The 23,829-nt window shown below is 42.8% G+C and overlaps 1 protein-coding gene across 1 annotated transcript in view; it reads right to left on the reverse strand.

The window, feature by feature from the left end:
- Positions 1 to 479: 479 nt before the first annotated feature.
- hadh (hydroxyacyl-CoA dehydrogenase) overlaps positions 480 to 23,829 on the reverse strand; it is a 54,489-nt gene continuing 31,139 nt past the window's right edge. Inside the window, exons 3-8 of the mRNA XM_070872572.1 lie at positions 20,765 to 20,922; positions 18,620 to 18,746; positions 14,465 to 14,554; positions 10,795 to 10,867; positions 6,443 to 6,559; positions 480 to 989 (exon numbers count right to left, since the gene is read on the reverse strand). Of these exons, the coding sequence (XP_070728673.1) occupies positions 871 to 989; positions 6,443 to 6,559; positions 10,795 to 10,867; positions 14,465 to 14,554; positions 18,620 to 18,746; positions 20,765 to 20,922 (684 nt within the window). The 3' untranslated portion in view covers positions 480 to 870. The remainder of the gene's footprint in view (positions 990 to 6,442; positions 6,560 to 10,794; positions 10,868 to 14,464; positions 14,555 to 18,619; positions 18,747 to 20,764; positions 20,923 to 23,829) is intronic.

Raw genomic sequence — 23,829 nt, forward strand, 5'->3', positions numbered from 1 at the left:
TGAAAGGAACACGGACAGTACCGGAAGAGAGCGAATCATTTGTTTGCATGGGGACAGGAAAGGAATTTTGTTGGTTAACAGTTTAGTGGGAATAGGATCAAGGAAGCAGGTGTCATGGATCAGATAAACATAGAGAGGGCATAAGGGGAGATGGGAGAGGAGAGAAAATGGTGAGAAATGTGGGTTCTGGGCCAAAACTGGGAGTGAGGCTTGGCTTGGTAGGCAAAGGAATTGCAACAAAATAGCTGAGGCAGAACAGATGGTCGCAATCTTAGTAACAAAGAAGTGCATGAGCTCCTTGCATTTGTGGCTGGAGCTATGGGTGGAGGGGACAGGGGTTTAAAGAGATGGTTGACAGTGAAGAAAGGAAGCTGGGGGTGTTATCTGTCATAAGTTTTTTCTTTCACTTAGGAACTAAACGAGGCATAGAAATTCGGCAACATACGAAGTAAATAGAAATAATACGAAGTAAATATAAATGGGATCTGACTTACGCAATTCAAGTTGCATTTTATTGACACATTGAAAAGTGAAAAAAAGATCTGACAAATTCAAAGCCCAAGATCATTTCAAGTGCATCAATAGGAAGAACAAAGATTTCTTTGTATGTGTAATCATTTTTAAGGCACCTCAGTACACAGAAGCAATTAATTTTACAAATTAAAAACCTTGTTTTACAGATTACATACCTCAATCACTGCACCAGGCTTGGTCAGCATTATCCAGTTTGCAGCCATATTACATTATACAAATATTACAGAGTACTGTATCAAGTAAGTGCCAGAGCAGAAGTCTTAAGTACCGAGATAAGAGTCTGACAGCTTGCACGATTTAGTGTGGATAAAATGCAGCAGCAAGACTCCTTGCCTTCTAGGAATACTTGTAGAAACCTTCACCTGTCTTCTTACCCAGCTTTCCTTCACTCACCAGTTTATTTAACAGTGCACTGGGAGTAAACAGGGGGTTGTCTGGATCCATCTTATGCCATCCTAAGAAGGAAAAATAGCTGTGGTCAGTGAAAGTACATGGTTAAAAACACTTTCTTGTTGTGTAGTTGAGGAAAGGCAGAAAAACACAAGCAATTATTGAAAGTTGTTCTGGTCTGTGCAGGTTGCACGAACAAGACTAAATCAGGATGTAAAAAGTACACCAGGACACAATATAGTTTTAACCCGTCGGGTTATTCCCCAATTCGACATAAAAACTTATTGGACAGGTGCACAGTTTCCTTGATTTGGGCGTTGATGGCTGTAATCCAGTTAGCACCATGACACCGGGCCACAATCACAGTGATCAACTTCCACAAATCCACAGCGGCAATTCCAAATTCATTATGAGATGAATATATAAAATATATCATCCCCTTCCCCAAAACAGGTTATCATTTCATTCAGCAACAAGGTGCCAAGGAGACTGCTGAGCAATTATGGTGTGAATATTTACCAATATTTAGCCCACAGTTGCCAGTTGAAGCAATTATTGTAATTGATGGCAGATGCAGGTATCTATCATAAATTAACATTTCAACATTTATGTGGCTTTCAACTGTTTGGTCAGAATACTGTTTAACAGTTTACAATATTAATAGGATTTTAAGCTATGGAGCACTAACAACCACTCCATGCTCCTAGTTTTCTTCACGACACAAGGAAATTACCTGCTCCCAGGTCTCCAGTTTCTTCTGTGGTCTGTTGCATTTACTTCTGTGAGGCACTTTGGTTCATTTATCTATGTTGTAGATGCTGCATAAATGCGAAGTGTTGAGGGAAGAGTGTGGCTTTGATGACTCTCACTTGAGTTTCAATCATCTACCCACTATGGCACAGAGAGGTTGGCCCGACAATTGCGGCCCCTCTGGGTGCGCACGCATCCGAAGAGGCCTCGCAAATGCTGGTTCTCGGCACACGATGCCCATGCATTGAGAACTGGCTTTTGCGATCTGTCAAGTTTGATCCCGGGAGAAGGACCATTTGCGGGCGGAGATTTGGGCTATTTGCCCAACTCCTGCCCAGCGAATTTCCTTCAAACTCTTACGCCTGGTAAAAGGCGGCATATGGCCTACTTTTACCAGCGCAAAAGTTTTAAAACATAGAAAAATTAAAATATACAACTTATTTTATATTAAAAACCCTGTCTATGAAAGGTAAGTTTATTTTTAACACTCTTAAAATATATTTTTTTTAATTCAAAAAAATAATCTAAATCTGAAACATTTAATTTAATGCAATTTCTATTAATTCAAAAAAAGTGAAGTGTTTTTTTTAAATTTATGTTTGTGCTATATTTGATTTTAGGTGTATTCTCATTGATAGTAATCGGAGCTCGGAGCTCCCATTACTATGAATGAGAATACACATCATCATCATAGGCGGTCCCTCAAACGAGGATGACTTGTTTCCACACCAAAAGGGACGAGTTCACAGATGTTTCAATGAAGGACCCGATATTCCAGTCCTGAACTCCAATTGAAGGGGTGGAAGATGCCTGTGTGGCAGAGATGCGGCGAGTGATCGAGGTGGAGGAGCGATTGAGGGAGCGTGGCTGAGATTCAGCGGGTGATCGTGGCGGAGGTGCGGCGAGTGTTTTGTGGCAGAGGAGCGGTGAGAGATCGTGGCGGAGGTGTGGTGAATGTTTGTGGCGGAGGAGCGGCGAGAGATGAGAATACTACATTGTGATTGGTGGTCCAGGTCCACGTGATTCCAGGATACGCATACGCTCCTGGAAGACATGTTCCTGTACGCTGGACTGCGAAACTAGACCTCGGAACGCAATCTTACGTTCCTCCAGGACCACCAAGTATTTTCGTAATTTTTATTTCAATCAGAGGTGTTCGCCTGCAGGAAGCCTCCGACTGCAATTTCCTCCCCATTAAGTCACCATGTGGGAATCATAACCTTGATCCCATATCCCACCTCTTGGATGCATGTAGCTTTCTCAGCGCCCTACTTTATACAACTGCGATGCTTCAATGGGGTAGGAAAGTCTAGGGAGAGTACTTGTGTTCGAAGTATCCCCTCTCTCCTCCAAATCTGTCTGAAAATTGTTACCCCATACAAAACACTGTTGCATTTGTAAGCACCTGGAAATCCATCGCTCAGCTGCTCCGGGTGAACAATGTTATAAATAGAGGGATGTGAGCAGCCTGTGAGCAGCAAAGGCTGGCACAATAGACTGGTCAATCTGGAGCCGGCCAATCCCTGAAAGCCAGAACCAGTGGAAGCAAAGCTCAACAAGAGTCAGCACTAAGTGGAGAGGAGTGGTAATTTTTAAAAAGCAATAATTTCAAGGAGATTAACCCTACTGAAGAGGTCTCACCCTGAATGGGATCTTCAGCTGTACTTATTGGGCTCACTTGGAAAATAAATTAAAAAGTGCAGAAGTTAAGTCAAGATTCAGTACTTAAAAGATCATCTAATGTCAGGTTTACTATTGAGAGCAGTAGGCTGCACCCATCACTTAATTTGCAAGAAGTTCAGCCCGCAGCCACTTGTCTTAACAAAACCAAGTCCCTTTCTCAAAAGTGGTTCAATACGCTGCCTTATTAACAGCAATTAATGGAAATGAAGACTTTACCCAAGGTTGGCATTATAGTCATTGAATACAAGGCTGCCATATTAACCAGCATTCATACCCGAATAATTTAACATTCCGGTGTATAAAAGACCCGATGAGTGCAAATATTTATCAAAAGGATTCATGCTTTACCACAGCACCACCTAGTGCTCACTCCTTTAGCACTGCACTTTTTATTGTAATAGAAAATGATTCTGGGAATAACATTTGGATGATTTCAAGTCAAGGGCCCGAAATTTGTGGTCAGAGGCAGCCCTCCAGAGTGTGCCTCCGACCCAAAATAAAATATGAAAGTACCTGGTGTCTCCGGAGCTTCAGAGTTTTCGGGTCCTGGGCCTCCAGGTGTACGCCTGCGTAAAGGCCCACGGATCCCAGGGACGCAGGCGGCACGGTCGCTGGGATCACATGGGCCAGGCCAACCAATTAGAAAGAGGGATTCTTCATAAACTTATGGGGATTCCATTTACGAACAGAATCCCCATAAGTTTATGAGAAATCCCCAAATAAATAAATAATTAACACAACTCTAGCAAAAATAAATATTCCCATGTTCAAAATTAATTAAAAGTGCCTCTGATTAAGCATTAAATTTAATTTTTGAAAAAACGAATTAAAATATTTTATTCCGGCCCAAAATTTACATGAACTAATTTAAAATGTTTTGTATGTTTTAATCATGTTTAAAAATTTTAATTTGACAGATTGCAAGTTCCCGGTTTTCGCGCATGCGCAATGCCTGCGGGTACCCGGAACCTGCAGAGCCATTGAGGGCTTATGATGTGGGCAGGTACAGCAGGAGGGGCGAAGGAGCGGCAAGAGTTTGTAGGAGGAAGTGACCGCGGCCCAGGAGTGGCGTGAGTTCAGGGCTTGAAGAGGCGAGGGCCCAGGGCAGCACGGGCCAGCCCACACTGCGATATGTGTGCGCACTAGGTCTGTGCAGCAGAACTGGTCTCTAGTCGTCTTGGGTAACCCTTGCCACTGGACCAAGACCTAGCTCTGTCAAGCCCGTGTGGTGGCTGGTGTGCAACGGTCACCACACGTTAAAAAAATCCAACCACAGGCATCTTCCACCCTCCAAGATGTAGTTCGGGATCCAGAATATTAGGTCCTTCATTGAAACATCTGTGAACTCATCCCTTTTTGGCGTGGAAGCAAGTCATCCTCACTTCGAGGGACTGCCTATGAGGATGCCATATGCTGTGGCCACGCAAAATCCCTGCCAATATCTTTAAATGCAATAACAACTTCAACTGTAGCCAGATCAGTTTAATACTGATTGTAATTAATTATTTAATTGATGACAATTTGGTACCATAAAAACCAGAATAAAAGTCACTCTCGTGACTTCTAAAATCAGGCCCGATAAACACTGCATAAGATATATTCCCAGATCCCCAGGTTATCAAACTTTACATGATAGTACATCCTGTACATCAGATTTTAAAAGTACAAATATTGGGCTCAATTTTCCCCAAAGCATAGTCCCCTAATTTTAAAATGCGTATTTAATGATGCAAGTGAACAGTTAATAATATTTGTAAGAAAGATTAAGATACAGTATAAAGATACTCTAGAATCATCATACACGCACACACAATAGGTTAGGCAACAAAAGGATGGTTTACATTCAACTAGTTTAGTTAACCACTTCAACTATTTTAGTTTGGTTTACATTCAATCTTGAATTTATCGGGACAGCTGCATTATTACTTCATATAGATAGAGATCAAATATGGTACTGAGAAATTATATGCAGATATGCGAGCATCGCCACTAATGTGCTGTCAAGATTGAATACGAGCAGACTGGCTAATTTGGGATCCTTCTAAAGTTCAGACATTGAACGTTCTTACATACGTTCTCTCACCAAAACCAAGTGTAGTCAAACCGGTTTCTAACAACAGGTGTTGCCGCAAAAGTGAATTTGTTACATCAGGTTTTCAATACATCAGGATTTTTGGTCAGTTTCCATAGTACATTACAGTAAGCATTGTACTTAGTACTTGGAACATAATATCTTCAATAAAGATACATGTTTCAGAGAGAATACTGTATTAGTGCTAGATTTAACCTGTACACTATTAAAACAAACTTTAATACAAAATGGACTCTTTCATTTTTTGGGGACAAAATGTATAATTTTTTACTTAACAGGAGACAGAACAACGAAACAAGATTTTATCAAACAAGAAAGAAATCAAACTGTCAAACTAGATGAAAGAAGCACTCCCCCTACACACACTTTAAGGCTCACCTCTCAACATATGGTTGACAAGGATAGCCAGCTCATGATGTATTGCGATTGCAATATTACAGGGAGAGATACAATTTCCAGGTTTATTAATCTGGGTGTTGGCTTGGCTGCAGGTTTGAAGTGTTCATAGTCACACTCTGTCAGTGCATCTATAAAACTGATCCAATAGTCAGACAGCAGCTTGCTGTTAACCACCTTGTCAGAAGCTATCACCCAGCCTTGAAGTCCTCTTTGGTAGACATGTCAAGCACTTCCCTCAAGTGGTTCAAGACCGCTACAGAGCTAGAAACAGTAGCCACCTGTGCAGGCGGTGATCTGTGCCTTGTGTTGTACATAGCCTTCCACACTTTGGCCTTGGCCTCCTCTCAATGTCTTCCCCAACCGTTTGCCTGCCTGACTGTGGCTTCCACCGCTCTTCTCTCTCTCGTCCCTCTTATTCGGCTGTCCCCACCCTTCAGCAATCACATCACGAACTAAAGTCACGCACAAGCCAAATGTGGACTTGGCAAAATCACGAAACATAGTCGTGCAGAGGCTAAACGCCAATAGAGGAATCTTTTTTAAAAATAGCTAAATTATATCAATTACAGTAAAGAAAGATTTCACTCTACATACCATCAATAATAAACTTGCCAGTGTCAAGTCCAACATAATCCAATAATTCGAAAGGACCCATAGGATATCCTGCACCCAGCTTCATTGCCACGTCAATGTCTTCCTTTGATCCATGACCTAGGAAAAACATCAAAATAGTCTCCATATTTTGAAGTAAAATAAACCCAATAAACTGCTAAAGGGAGTGCATCGTAAAAAGATACCAAGCAGAAAGAGAGATACAAAGAATTCCTTATTTACTCAAAGCATGCCAATGGAAAGATTGCTCTGTTGCATTTTGTAGGCATAAAAAGCACAATCGAATTAACTCAGAATATAAAACAGAACAAGACGCAGAATAGAAACATAGAAACATAGAAAATAGGTGCAGGAGTAGGCCATTAGGCCCTTCGAGCCTGCACCGCCATTCAATGAGTTCATGGCTGAACATGCAACTTCAGTACCCCATTCCTGCTTTCTTGCCATACCCCTTGATCCCCCTAGTAGTAAGGACTACATCTAACTCCTTTTTGAATATATTTAGTGAATTGGCCTCAACAACTTTATGTGGTAGAGAATTCCACAGGTTCACCACTCTCTGGGTGAAGAAGTTTCTCCTCATGTCAGTCCTAAACGGCTTACCCCTTATCCTTAGATTAAAACGAATTTGAAAAGAGTTGCATAAATGTGTAGTAGGAAGGAACATTTAGAGTTATTTCTAAATGGAATTAAAATGGTACATAATGAGATAGGGAAATGGAATAAGTACGTATCTGGCAATTGTCTGATCAGAGATAAATGGACTCTTTTCATTCCCAGATCCTTTGTTCTTGGAATACAGGATTGGATTAACTGAAATTATTCCAGCCTAAAGCTGAGAACAACAGGAAGAACTAGAATGGTCTCGTCACAAAGGCATCTCCACGACAAAAAAAAGCTTTTCCAAACTAGCTCTTACCCACTGGATCACCATCAAATTCTGCATTAACAAGTTACATGGTTTATCATTCGTATTCCTGATTACCCGTTTTCTATATGTAATATCACTACCAAACAACTTCTAGTTAAATTACCATTGGTTTTATAACCTTTTTCAAGCTGCTCAACTTTTACGTTTTTCACAAAACCTTCAACTCTTTGTCCTTTCTTCAACTACAGTCCTCAATTCTCTCGCACACCAACTACTGACCTTCAATTTCACATATCACTGGAACTAAATGGACTTGCCAAGTAGTCACATCTCTGCAGGATTCTCAGATGTCATCTATATTTTTTGTCCTTTAAACTCCCCCACTCCTACCTCTGGTCACATGCATCCTCCTTCAGTCAGGAGGGTGGAACAGATTTCTCTGCAACTATCAATACCGGCTTCAAATTCCCAACACACTATGACCTTTTTGGAGGGGTGGGGGAAGGAGATTTGAGACCTAAAGCCCCACTGAGTACTCCATTTGGAGGCTTCGGCAAGAATTGCCAGAGCCACCATAAGAGGACAAGTTCAAATTTCAGTTTTGGCTGAAAGCTAAAACTTCAAGTCTAATGCACTCGTTGCTACTGTTTGCAACTGTCAACTCTAGGTGAAAATCTTCACTCCTGTTAAAATTGGGAATCATTAGCGCAACAGTATTTTGTTATGAGACTAATACTTAATATGGTGGTTGCAAAGATTTTATAACTTCAGGAGTAACAGACTATTATTTTAATACTAGAGCTACTAGGTTATGCTGGTAAGGTTAGATGAAGAGGGGTGGGAGGAGGCTCTTGGAGTATAAACACCAGCATAGACCTATTGGACCAAATGGCCAGTTTCTGTGCTGTACATTCTATGTAATCCTCAAGGACTCACTGCAGACTACAGGGCACTGCATATTTAAGGTTCAACGAGTCAAACATCCATGGGGGTTGAGACCAAGTGCACGCTTCAGGCGAAGCAATGTCAGAGGGCAGGGGATAACTGGATCAGGATGTAGACAGAATGTTGTCTTCAGAATATTCTGGAACCATTATGGATGCATTATTTTGGTCAAGGCTTTGCAGTTTCATGCTCGCTACTATTTTCCAGTGAGGTAAAACACTACCAACGTCAGAGTGATTACAACCCAATTGCTACTTTGATCTCCCACAGATGCCAGGTAACAGAATATCAAAACCAAATGGGATCTGATCATCAGCACTCTAAACAAAATAGTACAGCACTACGCATGTTCCCCCCGCGCCCCCCCCCCCACACACAAGGCTCAACACAAGAGAAACCTGCCGTTTCTTTTCGTTTTAGGAATAACACCCGATTTATCTCAAAGACAGCAACCTATTTATTAAAACTTTTTAACTCAGCATTTAATCATTTAATGACTGAAAACAGTGCATTTCACTGGTATAGCATTCATGGACATCTGGCCCAGTAACATTTTGTGAAGAGTTAGAAACATATGCCCAGTCACCAGTATCTGATAGATACATTTCCATTCTGCTTGAGAGGCTAGGCATTTCAATAATGCAACCCACTAAAGCTCTGAATGTAGCACCGAAATACCCTCCATTATGCATCATAAGAGCACAGGAACGGAAGTAGGCCATTCAGTCCCTTAAGCCTGTTCTGCCATTCAATTAGATTATGGCTGATCTGTATCAATCCATTTACCTGCTTTTGTTCTATATTCCTTAATATTCTTACCTAACAAAAATCTATCAATCTCAATTTTAACATTTTCAATTGACCTAGCCTCAACAGCTTTTTGGGAGAGTTCCAGATTTACACTGCCCTGTATGTGAAGAAGTAGTTCCTGACTCCTGGGCTATGCTCTAATTTTAAGATTGTGTTTCCTTGCTCTGGACTCCCCATCAGAGGAAATAGTTTCTCTCTATCTACCCTATAAAATCATCTTTAGCACCTCAATTAATTAACCCTCGTATACGCAAGGGAATACAAGCCTAGCCTATGCAGCCTGTCCTCATAATTCAACCCTTTTAGCCCCGGTATCATTCTGATGAATCTGCACTGCACTCCTCCAAGGCCAATATATCCTTCCTGAGGTATTGCCAGAACTGAACACAGTGCTCCAGATGCGGTCTAACCAGAGCTTTATATCTAGAGTTTCTCAATACCCTTTGAAGGTGTGAGGTAGTATTTGTCTCTTTCTTTTTATTTCCACTGCCCCACAATTTACACATGCCAGTGGGTATGCCACCATTACTGTGCATAGAAATTATATCTTATACAGTAATAGATAGTAGCTTATCTTGTACAGCCACCTAAAACTAGGAAAGTCACTAACAAACACGTGTGTCCCTCCTCCCCCAACCATCTTTGATTTCATTGATCTCAAATCTCTTCATTGGATGTTAACATAACTAAGAATCATTGTTCCATCCAGTTGTTCCTCAGTTCAATGGTCAAGCTGAAATTTTCTCTTATCATCTGTCAAACTTATTTTTCTTCCTTCAGATAATCTTTCCAAGTATTCTCTGCCTGAACTCAAGTCTCATGAAGTCTCCCCTGCCTAGATCATACACACTCCAGTTGAAACTTTGCACTGACAAAAAACTTACTCACCCAAGGCAGAATATGACCGACTGTTGTCTATTGATTTTATTTTTAAACTGCTGGGGTGGCCAAAGAAATAAACTCAATTGTGGTGCATTTTACTTTCAATGTAAAATCAAACCACAGATAGTTCAAAAGGAAAACCACTTCACCCTCCAGAAAGGGCTCAGAAATGTTAGTAAAGTTCTATAGAACCAAACTGTCTCTATCACAGCGGCAAGGATAGCTGCAATTCCTTCTTGCCGAAGTTTAAGCATCAGCAATACTGGAGGCTGAAATCAAAGTCTATAAAAAACACTTTTGTTAAGTTTTTATTGAGCCAGTCTAATATAACATCTAATGACAGGGCTAACCTTTTACTGCCTTCTGCATCACAGCCGTAGAAGTGTTCAGTTTTAATTGCAGAAACACATGAAGGCAGAGGGATGCGTTGGCAGTGGACTCGGGAAAGCAGATATATATAAATCGGCAGAAGCAATCTTAAAAGGTCACAAAACTAGAGATAGCTCAACACACCAATGAGGTTCTAAAGTCAAATGGGTACTCACAAAAATTAAGAATCTTGTGGGATCCCCTGTATAAGAACTCAATTCTAGTTGAATTGTGCTTCAATGTCACTACCCGCTAACCTAGTGAGGGGCAAGTTTTAGTAGATGTTAGCTACACAGCATGCAACATTTCACCATCTGTGCTAAATTAAAACATACGAAGTTCTTGATATGGAGGAGGATGAAATTAAGAGAATGCTATTCCATTTTCGGGAAATAGGGTTTCATTTGAAACTTAGCTTTCCAATATCTAAATCCTGCATGGTTTAAATTTTAATTACCCCTCTCATGTAGCCGGACGGCTTCCATCATGTACGGCACAAGAAGACGGTTCACAATAAAGCCAGGGGTATCCTATGGGGAAAAAGCACGTTAAATAAAATCCTGAACCAGTTTTAAAACTCCTTTCATGCTTATAAGGATCTTATTAAAATGCTAAATTATATTTTTAATTATACATTGCACAAAACCAAATACTCAACCAAGAACTATCAAATATAGAATTTATTTCATGAGCAAGTTAAAATTCTGCATCCTATACTTGGAATTCACTTTTTTTTTAAAAAACGATAACTAAAACAAGTCATGCTCAAAGTGTACAGAATGCTGGACAGACCATAGTACTGACGTGCCACTGTTTCTTTATTCGTTCATGGGATATGGGCATGGCTGGCAAGGCCAGCATTTATTGCCCATTCCTAATTGCCCTCAACTGCGTGGCTTACTAACCCATTTCAGAGGGTTGTTAAGAGTCAATCACATTGCTGTGGGTCTGGAGTCACATGTAGGCCAGACTGGGTAAGGACAGCAGATTTCCTTCTCTAAAGGACATTAGTGAACCAGATGGATTTTTACGACAATCCAGTAGTTACACGGTCACCATTACTGATACTAGCTTTTTATTCCAGATTAATTTAATGAACTGAATTTAAGTCCCAGGTTGCCGTGGTGGGATTTGAACTTGTGTCCCCAGATCAGTAGTCCAGGCCTCTGGATTACTAGTCCAGTAACATAACCATTATGCTACCATTCCCTGAGACACCGCCTGAGAGTCAGCTCAAAGAAGAGCAATGGGGCTAATGCAGTGTCAGAGGACTACTGGAAAAGCTTGGGCCTTTCAGCCTTGAAAGGAGACGACTGAGAGGTAACCATATAGACATATATGAGATAGTAAGTGGTATGGAAAGGTTAAGGCCCCGATATTGGTGGCTTTACTGCCCACTGCCGCCTGCTGCCGTTGATCGCCGCCAAGTTTTGCTGCCGGTCTCCCCTGTATGCCAGTTTCCACTTGGGGTGCAGTGGGCAAGAGGGGAGTACCGCCGGGAACCGCCCGCTGATGGCTGCTGGTGACCAAGTAGCGCGAGTGTCCATCGCCCGCCAAGCTGCCAGATTGGTGTGGACGGGAGTCAGCGCCAGCAGGGGGAAGGTCCGCTGCGTGGAGGCAGGTCTAACCCCGACGGTAAGTACGAAAATTGCAAAAAATGTTAGTGAGTATCTTAAAACATTTTTTTTTTTTTTTTTTTTTTTTACAGAGTCTTACCTGGACGGTGTCCCCTCATTCTGGTAATGGTTTTTATTTTCAGCTCCTCCACCCTCCCTGGGCCCGACTCCATCCTCGGCGGCACTCGGGCGGCAAGCGTATTTGCCGCCGAGATTGAGAGCTCCCGCCCGCTGCTGCTCAGATTAACGGTGTAAGCAGTTATTTAGCCGCCAGTCGGTACTGCCACCTCTTTTAGAGGAATCTTCCTGGCAAAATACCGCCCGGTCTCTCGGCGGTCCTTTGGGCGGCGCTTGGGCGGGCCTTGGCTTTGACCAAGTTCGGTCCTAAGTCTGGAAAATAACTGCCAACTAAACCATGTGTGGAATAAGGGAGCACAGGCCAAAATAAAAGACAAATATAGGTCTGATATTGTCAGGAGGCTTCACACAGAGTGAAGGATACGGATCAAACTTCTTGATAGGATAGAGGAGGCGAATGTTCAAGAAACAGTTGGGTGAAATAAAGGAAGAAATGCAGGGCTTTTCTGGATAGATGAGTTAAAATAGGCCAAATGGCCCTTCTCACGCATATACACTATTGTGATGTATGTATGTAGACCTTACCCAAATGTAGACCTTACCCACTAGGGGGCACACCTGTGGGAGACCCAAGGGTCACCTGTGCACCCTGGAGCAAGCAGGTATAAAAGGTGATTCACCATGCTGCTTCCTCACTAGAGTCTGAATAAAGAGACCAAGGTCATAACAGTTGAGCTTGCGATATAGTCCTGTGAATTTATTCTGAACACAACAGGGATCGTTTTTACCTTCAGTAGTCTGGCACAGCCAAGCACCTGCCTTTTGTACAACCCGTATGATTTTCACCCCAGTCATTACTAAATGCTCCTGATTTTGAATTTTCAACTGAGGCGGGAGCATAAAGCAGGCAGTAGCAAATCAGCAGCCCGTTGTACACCCAACTGATTATACTTTTCATTGACTGCAACAGAGAGGAAAACTGGACAGGGTGTATAATGATCCACTATCGCCCGTTTTACACACCGCCGCAGTGGAAAGTTCCACCCATAGATTCTAAGGGCTGGATATTAACTTGGAGGTGGGAAGGGAGCAGGGGGGCTTGATTGAGGTCGGAAAACCCAGAAGAACGAGTCTCCCTCAGGTCCTGCCGAATGTAACAGCAGGGCCTGATTACTATTTTTCGTCTCCGTTTCCTGGCCCCAACCAACCAGATCGAGAGGCTGTCTGTCTGTCTGTCTGTCTCTCGGGTAGGTAGGCCGACGGCACCAGGCCTCAGCAGAGGAGGGCATAGGAGGGCTGGGGGGGCGGGAGAACAGGGAGGGTGAGGGAAGGAAGTCCACAGGCAACATCAGGGAGTCCAGGGGTGGGGGGGGGGGGGCGGCGGGAGGGAAAGAAGGTCAGAGTCCACAAGGAAGATCAGAGGGGAGGTGGGGGGGGATGAGATCGGAGGCCTCGTGGAGGAGCTCAGAAGGGTCAGGGGAAGGGGATGTCCAATCGAAGGGGTGGGTGAAACAGGTAAGCTGGATCCAGCAGGTAAGCGGAAAGGCACTTACCAAAATGGATCCAGCGGTCCTCGCCTTCCTTTAGCTGCCAGAGTTAGAAATCCGGCCGGCGAGGGTTACATTTAAAATGGTGGATAAATATGAAGCACGTAGCCTTATTATAATATTTAAAATGCCAATCCGCCTTAGAATATAAGAAATAGGAGCAGCAGCTGGCCATTTGGCCTCTCGAGCCTGCTCTGAAATTCAATAAGATCTGATCTGATCTTGGCATCAACTCCACTTCCCTGCCCGCTCCCCAAAATTCTTGACTCCCTTATCATTCAAAAATCTGTCTCATCACCATCTTAAATATATTAAATGACCCAGCCTCCACAGCTCTCTGAGGGAGAGAATTCCAAAGGTTCACAACCCTCCGAAAGAAGAAATTGCTCCTCATTTTCCTTCTGGGGGTATATCCTCTCAGTTCTGGCATCTTCCTTGTGAATTTTCTTTGCACCTTCTCCAATGCCTCTATGTCCCTTTTATAATATGGATACCAGAACTGTGCACAGTACTCCCAAGTGTGGTCTAACCAAGGTTTGATACGAGTTTAACATAACTTCACTGTTTTTCAATTCTATCCCTCTAGATAGCCAGTACTAAAAACTCACCGGTGAGACTTTGGCCTCTGAGACACAATTGACAATTTAAGAATAGTTTTGTACCGTGGACCTATGCATCCTCGGAATTAAGCTCGGAATTAGGCTGCCCAAACTGATTTGCATATGGCCTGTACATGCAGTAGACAGAGGAAACTTTCATCCCATCAGGCTGAGCTATATTTAAACCCAGGTCCCAAAGGTGAAATGCCAGTGTCTAAACCACTGCACTACCTGGACAGAGTCCATTGTGAAGAAAAAGGTAACTAGTGCAGGCAGTAATAACCTACCTTACAAGCCACAGGTCTTTTCCCCAAAGCTTTGCTGAAATTCATTAGTGATTCAAATGTCTGCTGGTTGGTCATTGGAGACTGAACCACCTGTTCATAAAGATGGAAAAAAAAAAATTCACATTAAAATAATAAACCCATGATTAACAAAAGTACTCATTCAGGGAACTGCAACCCAAACATTTTCGAGAGTCAATTGATGCAAAAACCTTTTTAACAAAGCAATTACATCTGAGGCCATTCACAGTGCAAATAAACTGAACATGTCAAAGTAATACTGGTTAAAAACTGATAACGCTCTTAACTTCAACTGCACCTAGTTTCACAAGTGCGAGTTTGGCTGGTTAAGTCTCCCATTTCAGAGTGGAATTCTGCACTCCCCAGCTTTCCCGGAGGGTGATTAGAAACAGAAATAGGATGCAAGAAAAGGTGACAGCTAAATAAGGCAATGTGGCCAGAATGGGCAGAGGAACAATATCAAAGAGAAGCAAGGCAAATGGAGCAAGAAAGAAAAGGGTGAATTATCCATGCAGGAAAGATTGAACAAGCTGGGGTTCTTTTCTCTAGAAAAAGAGAAGGCCGAGGAGTGGCCTGGTGGAAGCTTATAGGATTATGAAAGCATTTGATAGGGTAGGCGTAGAAAAGATGTTTCCACTTTGATAGGAAAAATAGAAAAGCAGAATATTTTTTAAATGATGAGAGATTGTAAAATGTTGGTGTTCAGAGGGACCTGGGTGTCCTTGTACACAAATCACAGAAAGTTAACAAGCTGATATAGCAAGCAATTAGGAAAGCAAATAGTATGTACGCCTTTATTACAAAATGATTGGAGTACAAGAGTAAAGACATCTTACTGGAATTATATAGGGCCTTGGTGAGGCCACACCTGGAGTATTGTGTACAGTTTTGGTCTCCTTACCTAAGGAAGGATATACTTGCCTTAGAGGAAGTGCAACGAAGGTTCACCAGACTGATTCCTGGGATGAGGGGATTGTCCTATGAGGAGAGATTGAGTAGACTAGGCCTATATTCCCTAGAGTTTAGAAGTATGAGACGTGATCACATTGAAACAATAAAATTCTTAAGGGGCTTGATAGGGTAGATGCTGGGAGGAATGTTCCCTTTAATTTGTTGGGGTGCTTGGCCCCTTTAAGGGGCTGCATGGCCCATTCAAAATCCAGAGCATGAGCGTTTTTCCCCATTTAAAAGCCGGTGAGCCAGCTGCATGGGAGCTTTAGAGTGCTGTGGGGCCACACAGCTTAAAGGGAGGATGTTTCCTCTGGCTGTGGAGTCACGAACTAGAGGTCACAGTCTCAGAATAAGAGTCGGCCATTTAGGACTGAGATAAGGAGAAATTTCTTCACTTTGGAATTCTCTACCCCAGAGGGCTGTGGATGCTCAGTTGTTGAGTAGATTCAATACAGAAATTGCTAGACTTTTGGATACCAAGGGAATCAAGGGATATGGGGATATTTCGTGAAGGTGCATTTGAGGTTGATCAGCCATGATCTTATTGAATGGCGGAGAGGGATTGAAGGGCTGAATAGCCTACTCCTGCTTCCATTTCTTATGTTCTTAAGATCAAAACTAGGTGTCATAAATATAAGATAGTCACTAATAAATCGAATAGGGAATTCAGGAGAACCTCCTTTACCTAGAGAGCGGTTCGAATGTGGTATTCGCTACCACAAGGAGCAGTTGAAGCGAATAGCATAGATTAATTTAAGGGGAAGCTGGATAAATACACAATGGAGAAAGGAATAGAAGGTTATGCTACTACTACTTTGTATGGTTGATGAAGATGTAGAGCAACTACTATAATTTTACATTTAGGTGGTTAAGCCAGATAATTACAACAGGAATAGCAGAGTCTATTGCTGTGATGCCACCTTTACATTTGTGAATCAGGCATTGAGTCGTTATGTGTTCCATGGTCTGTTCTGGGTGACCACAGTCGCACAATGGAGAGTTTTTAATTCTCCATTTATGCATTAAGTATCCAGCATCTGCCATGGTTTGTGCGGATGTGGTTTAGGGTTGCCCATAAGCTTCACGGAAGATCGAAGCCAGGGATCTTCCACGTCGGGTCTTTTACGAGGCGTTTTTTTGTGACTTGTGAACTCCATATGGCTTTCCAAGCATCATCAGGGTTAAAGTCGCACTGTCGCAGGTTAAGTGTGTGGGTTCAAAAGGACTTGTGTGACTTCAAGCAGTGGTGAGGGACGTTGTTGAGATCCTGGTGGATGAGGAGACCTTCATTTCACACGATTTGCTGGACTTCCAGGAGGGTTGTAGCATCACGGCAAATGGATGGGGGAGCGACGTGCGACAGTACGGGCAGCTAGGTTGTTGGGGTCGACTTGAGGATTTCAGTGATGCACCGCATTGCAGTGCTCAGTTAGACATCAACAAATCGAGTGTGGCTACTTCTGGTCCATACTCAGTACTCGGCTACACAAGAGTCATCACTGATGTCCGTAGCAGTGATAGGGTTAGAGAAAGAGGGGTGGGAGGAGGCTCATGCGGAACATAAATAATGGCATGGACCATTTGGGCTGAATGGCCTGTTTCTGTGTTGTACATTCTATGTAAGTCTCTGGGAAAAACTGAAGATTTAAACAAACAGCTCTGACCTTCATTGCAAAACAACTTGTATCAGCTAGGCGTTCAGCATTTCACTCTATTTATTTGGGGAAATGAGAGGAAGAGAAGAAGGAAAATACAGTAGATATTTGAATCAGGCCTCAGAAATAATTTTTAACAAAAAATGGTTATCAAAAGCATCCATTCTATGTATTTTTGGGAAAACCGCACCTCCAGAATGTATGGGTGTCTTAAATAGCAGAGATTCTCTCCTCAGTCATCAGAGTTTTAACAAACTAAATATTCAGAATATTCCACAGAGGGAGTATAATTGTGGAGAATGAAGGTATAGTGGCTACAATACAGAAAACAGAGAGCAGGAGTTAAGGGTAGCAACTCAATACTGGAAAATGGTGTGAAGTGGTGTTCCACAGGGATTGTTGCTGGGACCACTGTTGTTCACAATTTACATTCACGATTTGGACTCAGCAATCGGAAATACACTATCACAATTTGCGGATGGCACCAAATTCGAGGATGTAATTAAAATAAGGAAGAATGCAACAAAATACAAGAAGACATTAATAAGCTTGCAGAATGGGTGCGTAATTGGCAAATTAATTTCAATAAAGACACGTGTGAGATGGTGCATTGTGGTAGGAAGAATAAAAAGGCCACACCCTGCTTGGATAATAAGAGTCTAAATGGGGGAGAGGAGCAAAGGGATCTAGGGCTACAGAAACTCAAATCACTAAAAGTAGTGATGCAGGTTAATAAGGCCATAAAAAAGGCAAACCAAGAACTGGGGTTTATGTCTAGAGGGATAGAATTGAAAGGAAGAGAAGTTATGTTAAACTTGTATCAAACCTTGGTTAGACCACACTGGAGTACTGTGCACAGTTCTTGTCTCCATATTAGAAAATGATATAGAGGCATTGGAGAAGGTGCAAAGAAGATTCACAAGGTGATACCAGAACAAATATATGTAACAGGAAAGGCTGAACAGGCTGGGGCTCTTTTCTCTAGAAAAGTGAAGGCTGAGGGGTGACCTTGGAGGTCTTTAGAATTCTGAAAGGGTTTGATAGGATGGATGTAGAGAAAATGTTTCCACTTGTGGGGGAGTCCAAAATCATAAATATAAGATAGTCACTAATAAATCCAATAGGGAATTGAGAAGAAACTTCTTTACTCAGAGAGTGGAACGTGCTACCACATGGAGTAGTCGAGGCAAATAACATAGGTGCATTTAAGGTGAAGCTAGATAAGCACATGAGGGAGAAAGGAATAGAAGAATGTACTGATCGGGTTAGAGGACATTCTAAGGCGAAGGTTGGTGTGGAGCATAAAACGGCAGCATAGATCGGTTGGGCTGAAGGGCCTGTTTCTGTGCTGTAGACTCAACAAGTGACATTGCTAAATCATTAGCTGTGATATTCTGATTAAAATACAGACTTATGATTCTCTGACTCAACAGAAGATAGCTGGGAATAACTTTTTAAAAAGCTTTATCCTAGTTTTTTTTAAAATCCTTTCCATTCTCTCTGTAGGTAATAGAAAACAGTGAAAACAAACCTCCACGAGCTTCATCAAGGGTACAGGGTTGAAAAAATGGAGCCCACCAAACCGGTCCTGTCTGGTTGTAGCATTTGCTATTTCTGTGATTGGCAGTGAAGAAGTGTTGCTAACAAAAATAGTTTTCCTATTAGGATAACAAAGAAACCAAAATTATTCCTTCAAAACAAAAAAATACTTGCAAGGAAGCTTACTGCTTTTCATTTTCCATTAAAAGCACATTTGAAATCTGCTTGTTTTACGATGATGGAAAGTTATGTAAAAACCAAAATAATTATTGCTGTAGATTTAATCACTTCCAGTATCTCTTCAAATGTCGGTAGGTTCCCCGTCTTACTAAAAAGCTGTGCCAGCATTTCCACAACGTGCCAATTCAGCATCATAAAATGCAAGTCAATAAGGTGTAATAAATCAATTTCACTTTGAAATGTCTGCACTTACAAAGAATCAAGAATTACTGACCAGAGAATGATCAGCTTAGCTCTATTGTATAACGATAATGAGCTTATTTGAAAATTACTGAGGAAACATCCTACAACTTGAAGTTATGATTAGTTCACTCACGAACAAAAGTGGCATACTGGAAAGACTGTTTTCTATTATCCTCGGTAGATCCATCAGTATCTATTTAGCAAAATACACCAAGTATTTTGGGATAAATGGTTAATTCTCTGGTTGGCAATCAGTAACTAGTGGGGTGCCGCAGGGATCAGTGCTGGGGCCCCAACTATTTACAATCTATAGTAACGACTTGGAAGAAGGGGCCGAGTGTAACGTAGCCAAGTTTGCTGACGATACAATGATGGGAGGAAAAGCAATGCGTGAGGAGGACACAAAAAAATCTGCAAAAGGACATAGACAGGCTAAGTGAGTAGGCAAAAATTTGGCAGATGGAGTATAATGTTGGAAAATGTGAGGTCATGCACTTTGGCAGAAAAAAATCAAAGAGCAAGATATTATTTAAATGGAGAAAGATTGCAAAGTGCTGCAATGCAGCAGAAACTGGGGGTACTTGTGCATCAAACACAAAAGGATAGTATGCAGGTACAGCAAGTGATCAGGAAGGCCAATGGAATCTTGGCCTTTATTGTAAAGGGGATGGAGTATAAATGCAGGGAAGTCTTGCTACAGTTATACAGGGTATTGGTGAGGCCACACCTGGAATACTGCGTGTAGTTTTGATTTCCATATTTACGAAAGGATATTCTTGCTTTGGAGGCAGCTCAGAGAAGGTTCACTAGGTTGATCCCGGAGATGAGGGGGTTAACTTATGAGGAAAAGTTGAGTAGATTGGGCCTCTACTCATTGGAATTCAGAAGAATGAGAGGTGCTTATCGAAACGTATAAGATTATAAGGGGGCTTGACAAGGTAAATGCAGGAAGGATGTTTCCACTGATGGGGGAGACTAGGACTAGAGGGCATAATCTTAGAATAAGGGGCCGCCCATTTAAAACTGAGATGAGGAAAAATTTCTTCTCTGAGGATTGTAAATCTGTGAAATTCGCTGCCTCAGAGAGCTGTGGAAGCTGGGACATTGAATAAATTTAACTCCGAAATAGACAGTTTCTTAAACGAAAAGGGAATAAGGAGTTATGGGGAGCGGGCAGGGAAGTGGACCTGTTCAGATCAGCCATGATCTTACTGAATGGCGGAGCAGGCTCAAGGGGCCATATGGCCTTCTCCTGTTCCTATTTATTATGTTATTATTCCACGAAAGAACCAGTATTGTTAAGTGAGAGACTTGAACAAATAATCTAGGCTGAAACTCAAGTGCAGTGCTGAGGGAGTGCTGCACTGTCAGAGGTGCTGTCTTTCGGATGAGACGTTAAACCGAGGCCCCATCTGCCCTCTCAGGTGGATGTAAAAGATCCCACGTCACAATGCGCAGGGGAATTTGCCCTGGTGAATTTATCCCTGAACCAACACCACTAATGAAACAGATTATCTGGTGCTTGTCTCATTGCTGTTTGTGGGGCCTTGCTGTGCGCAAACTGGCTGCCGCGTTTCCCACATTGCAATAGTGACTACACTTCGAAAAATTACTGTAAAGTGCTTGGGGTCATCCGGAGGTCCAGCAAGGGTCTATATAAATGCAAGTCTTTATTTATTTCACTTGGAGAATAAAATATAATTCAAATACTTACTCCGAAGCAAACTTATCCAGTTTTTTAAAAAGTTCATGTTTAACATCAATATTTTCCACAATAGCCTCGATGACAAGGTCTGTGCTGTGCACTGCAGAAGCAGAGTCTGTACAGGTACTGATTCTTTGAAGAGTCTGCTGAACGAATTCTGCAGCAGCCTAGTGTTAGAAGAGAGCAGTAATGAACAGCAAGATCCAGTTGTGCTTTCCACTTGTATTCAGTCACAATTGTATCAGCAAACCTGTGACAAAGTACTGTGAATGAATGATTACTAAAATAGATTACCCATTGCTACGTTCTAAAACGTCACTGCAAAGTTAAATCATTATAGCGATGCACTGACAATTTGCAACTTGACGCGGCGGCTTCATTTGCAGTATTTTCTTAAAAAGAATAAACTAGTGCCATGCCACGATTGATTATTAATTATTCTAGACTCAAAGGAAATCCTGGAGGGTTTTAAGTACTTCATCTATTATGTATTTTAAGTTGAGATAATTAGGAACAAAATTTCCTGGAACATTTTCCCATATACTTACTTCCACCTGATGATGTATTTTACTGGGGTAGCCCATGTACATCCTGGAGTACCTCCACTCACTTACACTGAAACTAGCTGTTCAGACGTGCCATCTCGGTACTAACTTTCCCAGCACATGTGCCTGCAAATCAGTCCAAAATATCTGTGAACGAAGCCAGCCCTGGTGTCCTAACTCACACCAAGTCCCGCTCACCGATCAGCCCTACTCGCTGACCTACATTGGCTCCTGGTTAAGCAACACCTCGATTTCAAAATTCTCATCCTCGTTTACAAATCCCTCCATGGCCTCACCCTGTAATCTCTTTCCGCGCCCCCCCCCACCCCCACCAACCAGAGATGTCTGCACTCCTCCAATTCTGCCCCTTTGAGCACCCTGATTATAACGGCTCAACCACTGATGACTGTGTCTTCAGCTGCCTGGGCCCCAAGCTCTGGAACTCCCTCCCTAAACCTCTCCACCAAGCTTTTGGTCATCTGCCGTAATTTCTTCTTATGTGGCTCGGTGTCAAATTTACTTGATTTGTCTTAAAACACACTTGTGAAATGCCTTGGGATGTTTTACTACGTTAAAGGCACTATATAAATACAATTTGTGTTGTTGTCCCCATAACCATGTTATCAGAGCACCTTCAGGCACAAATAGGGACCCCCAAAGTAATGAGGCTATACAGGTAGGAAAAACTAGTTACCAAACTGAAATTATCTGCTTAGAGACTGGAAACTTGTTCCCTTATTTTTTTTTAAATTGTACTGAGGAAGGAGTATTTTATTCTGGAAATGATCAAGGCATTTTTTCTCCTGTAACAGTATCAAGCATGAACAAAATCAGATAGAATTCCACCAAGGTTAGTGTTTAACATCATACCAGTCTGCAGAGACAAACCAGATATTACAATAACTCCTGTTTCAACTTAGCTGTGGTTGCTGACATAAAAATGTGGGGTTAGACTGCAATCTACAGCAGAAGTTTTAAAATTTAATTACGGCTATTCCAAAAAGCACAAATTGCTGAAAATTCAAGCTTTGACGTTTTAGATCAAAAGAAAAAGTATAGTCCAATATGTAGGCGAGACAGTCACAGCCACTACCACTTAATTCAACACACAAGCACTGTAATAAGGAGTCATAACAGACCTTCATAAAAAGGAATCTGATTTATGATTAGTTCAATACATTGGTACACCAGATATTGTGCCACAGTAGGATGATAGTTCACACCCATAATTTTCCACACAAGTCCCTCACACAGGACGAGGAGAAGACAACTAGATCAAGCTGTTTTGACATTTTTGAGGGGATCATAGAAAGTTACAACACGGAAGGAGGCCATTTCGGCCCACAAAGAGCTATCCAGCCTAATACCACTTTCCAGCTCTTGGTCCGTAGCCCTGTAGGTTACGGCACTCTGGGCCCAAGTTTCCGCCCTCTGGAAAAACGGCGCATCTCGATAAGATGCACCAACTTTCTGGAAGAAAAAGGGCAGCAAAAACTTATCTTGTAATTCTGCGAGCTCTTCAGGACGTCTTTGTGCTCGGTGTGGCGCAGCACAAGAGGTCGGAGGCGGAGCCAGGTGCCGCCGCTGAAAACAGTGCCGGGACCTCTGCACATGCACGCTAGTGTGTGCGCGCATGTGCAGTAGCTCCAGGCCCCCGAGGCTGTGTGGCAGGGGCCCGAAGCACGCCGCCCCTAGCCCTGTCCGAATGGGCTCACCGGGGCGATGAAGATCGGACTCGGGCCTCCCTCCTCTTCAGCTTTAGCTCCCGCTCCGCCCCCCCCCCCCCACCCTCCCTCCCGGTCAAGTCCTACTCCGGCTCCCACCACCCCCCCTCCCTCTCTCCCTCCAACCCCCCTTCCCTCTCTCCCCCTTCCCCTGCTCTCTCCCCACCTCCCCTCCTCTCTCCCCACCTCCCCTCCTCTCTCCCCACCTCCCCTCCTCTCTCCCCACCTCCCCTCCTCTCTCCCCACCTCCCCTCCTCTCTCCCCACCTCCCCTCCTCTCTCCCCACCTCCCCTCCTCTCCTCTCCTCTCTCCCCCCGCTCCTCTTCCCCCACCCTCTCTTCTTTCTCCCCCTCTTGTCTTCCCCCTCCTCTGACTCTCCTTCCCCCCTCCTCTTCCCCCCTCCTCTTCCCCCCTCCTCTTCCCCCCTCCTCTTCCCCCCTCCTCTCCTCCCCCCCCTCTTCCCCCCTCCTCTCCCTCCCTCTTCCCCCTCCTCTCCCTCCCCCCACCCCTCGCTGTCAGAGACACTGACAGATTCAGAGACAGACACTGGGGGGGCCTCGTCCCAGCACGCTGTTGGAGGGCTCCCGGTGCAGTAGTCGGTGAGTAGAAACGTAATTTTTTATTTATTGATTTTTAAAATTTTTTATTTTTAAATTTTTTTGGATTGATTTATTGGTTGATTTATTGATTTATTTATCATTTATTATTGATGATGGCTCTTTATTTGTAAAAGTGGTGTTTAATGTTTGTAAACTTCCCTCCACCCTCCCCCCCCCATCTCTCGTTCCCTACGCCTGATTTATAA

Source organism: Pristiophorus japonicus, chromosome 2 (genome assembly GCF_044704955.1).
Source record: "Pristiophorus japonicus isolate sPriJap1 chromosome 2, sPriJap1.hap1, whole genome shotgun sequence".
Taxonomy (NCBI): Eukaryota; Metazoa; Chordata; class Chondrichthyes; family Pristiophoridae; genus Pristiophorus; species Pristiophorus japonicus.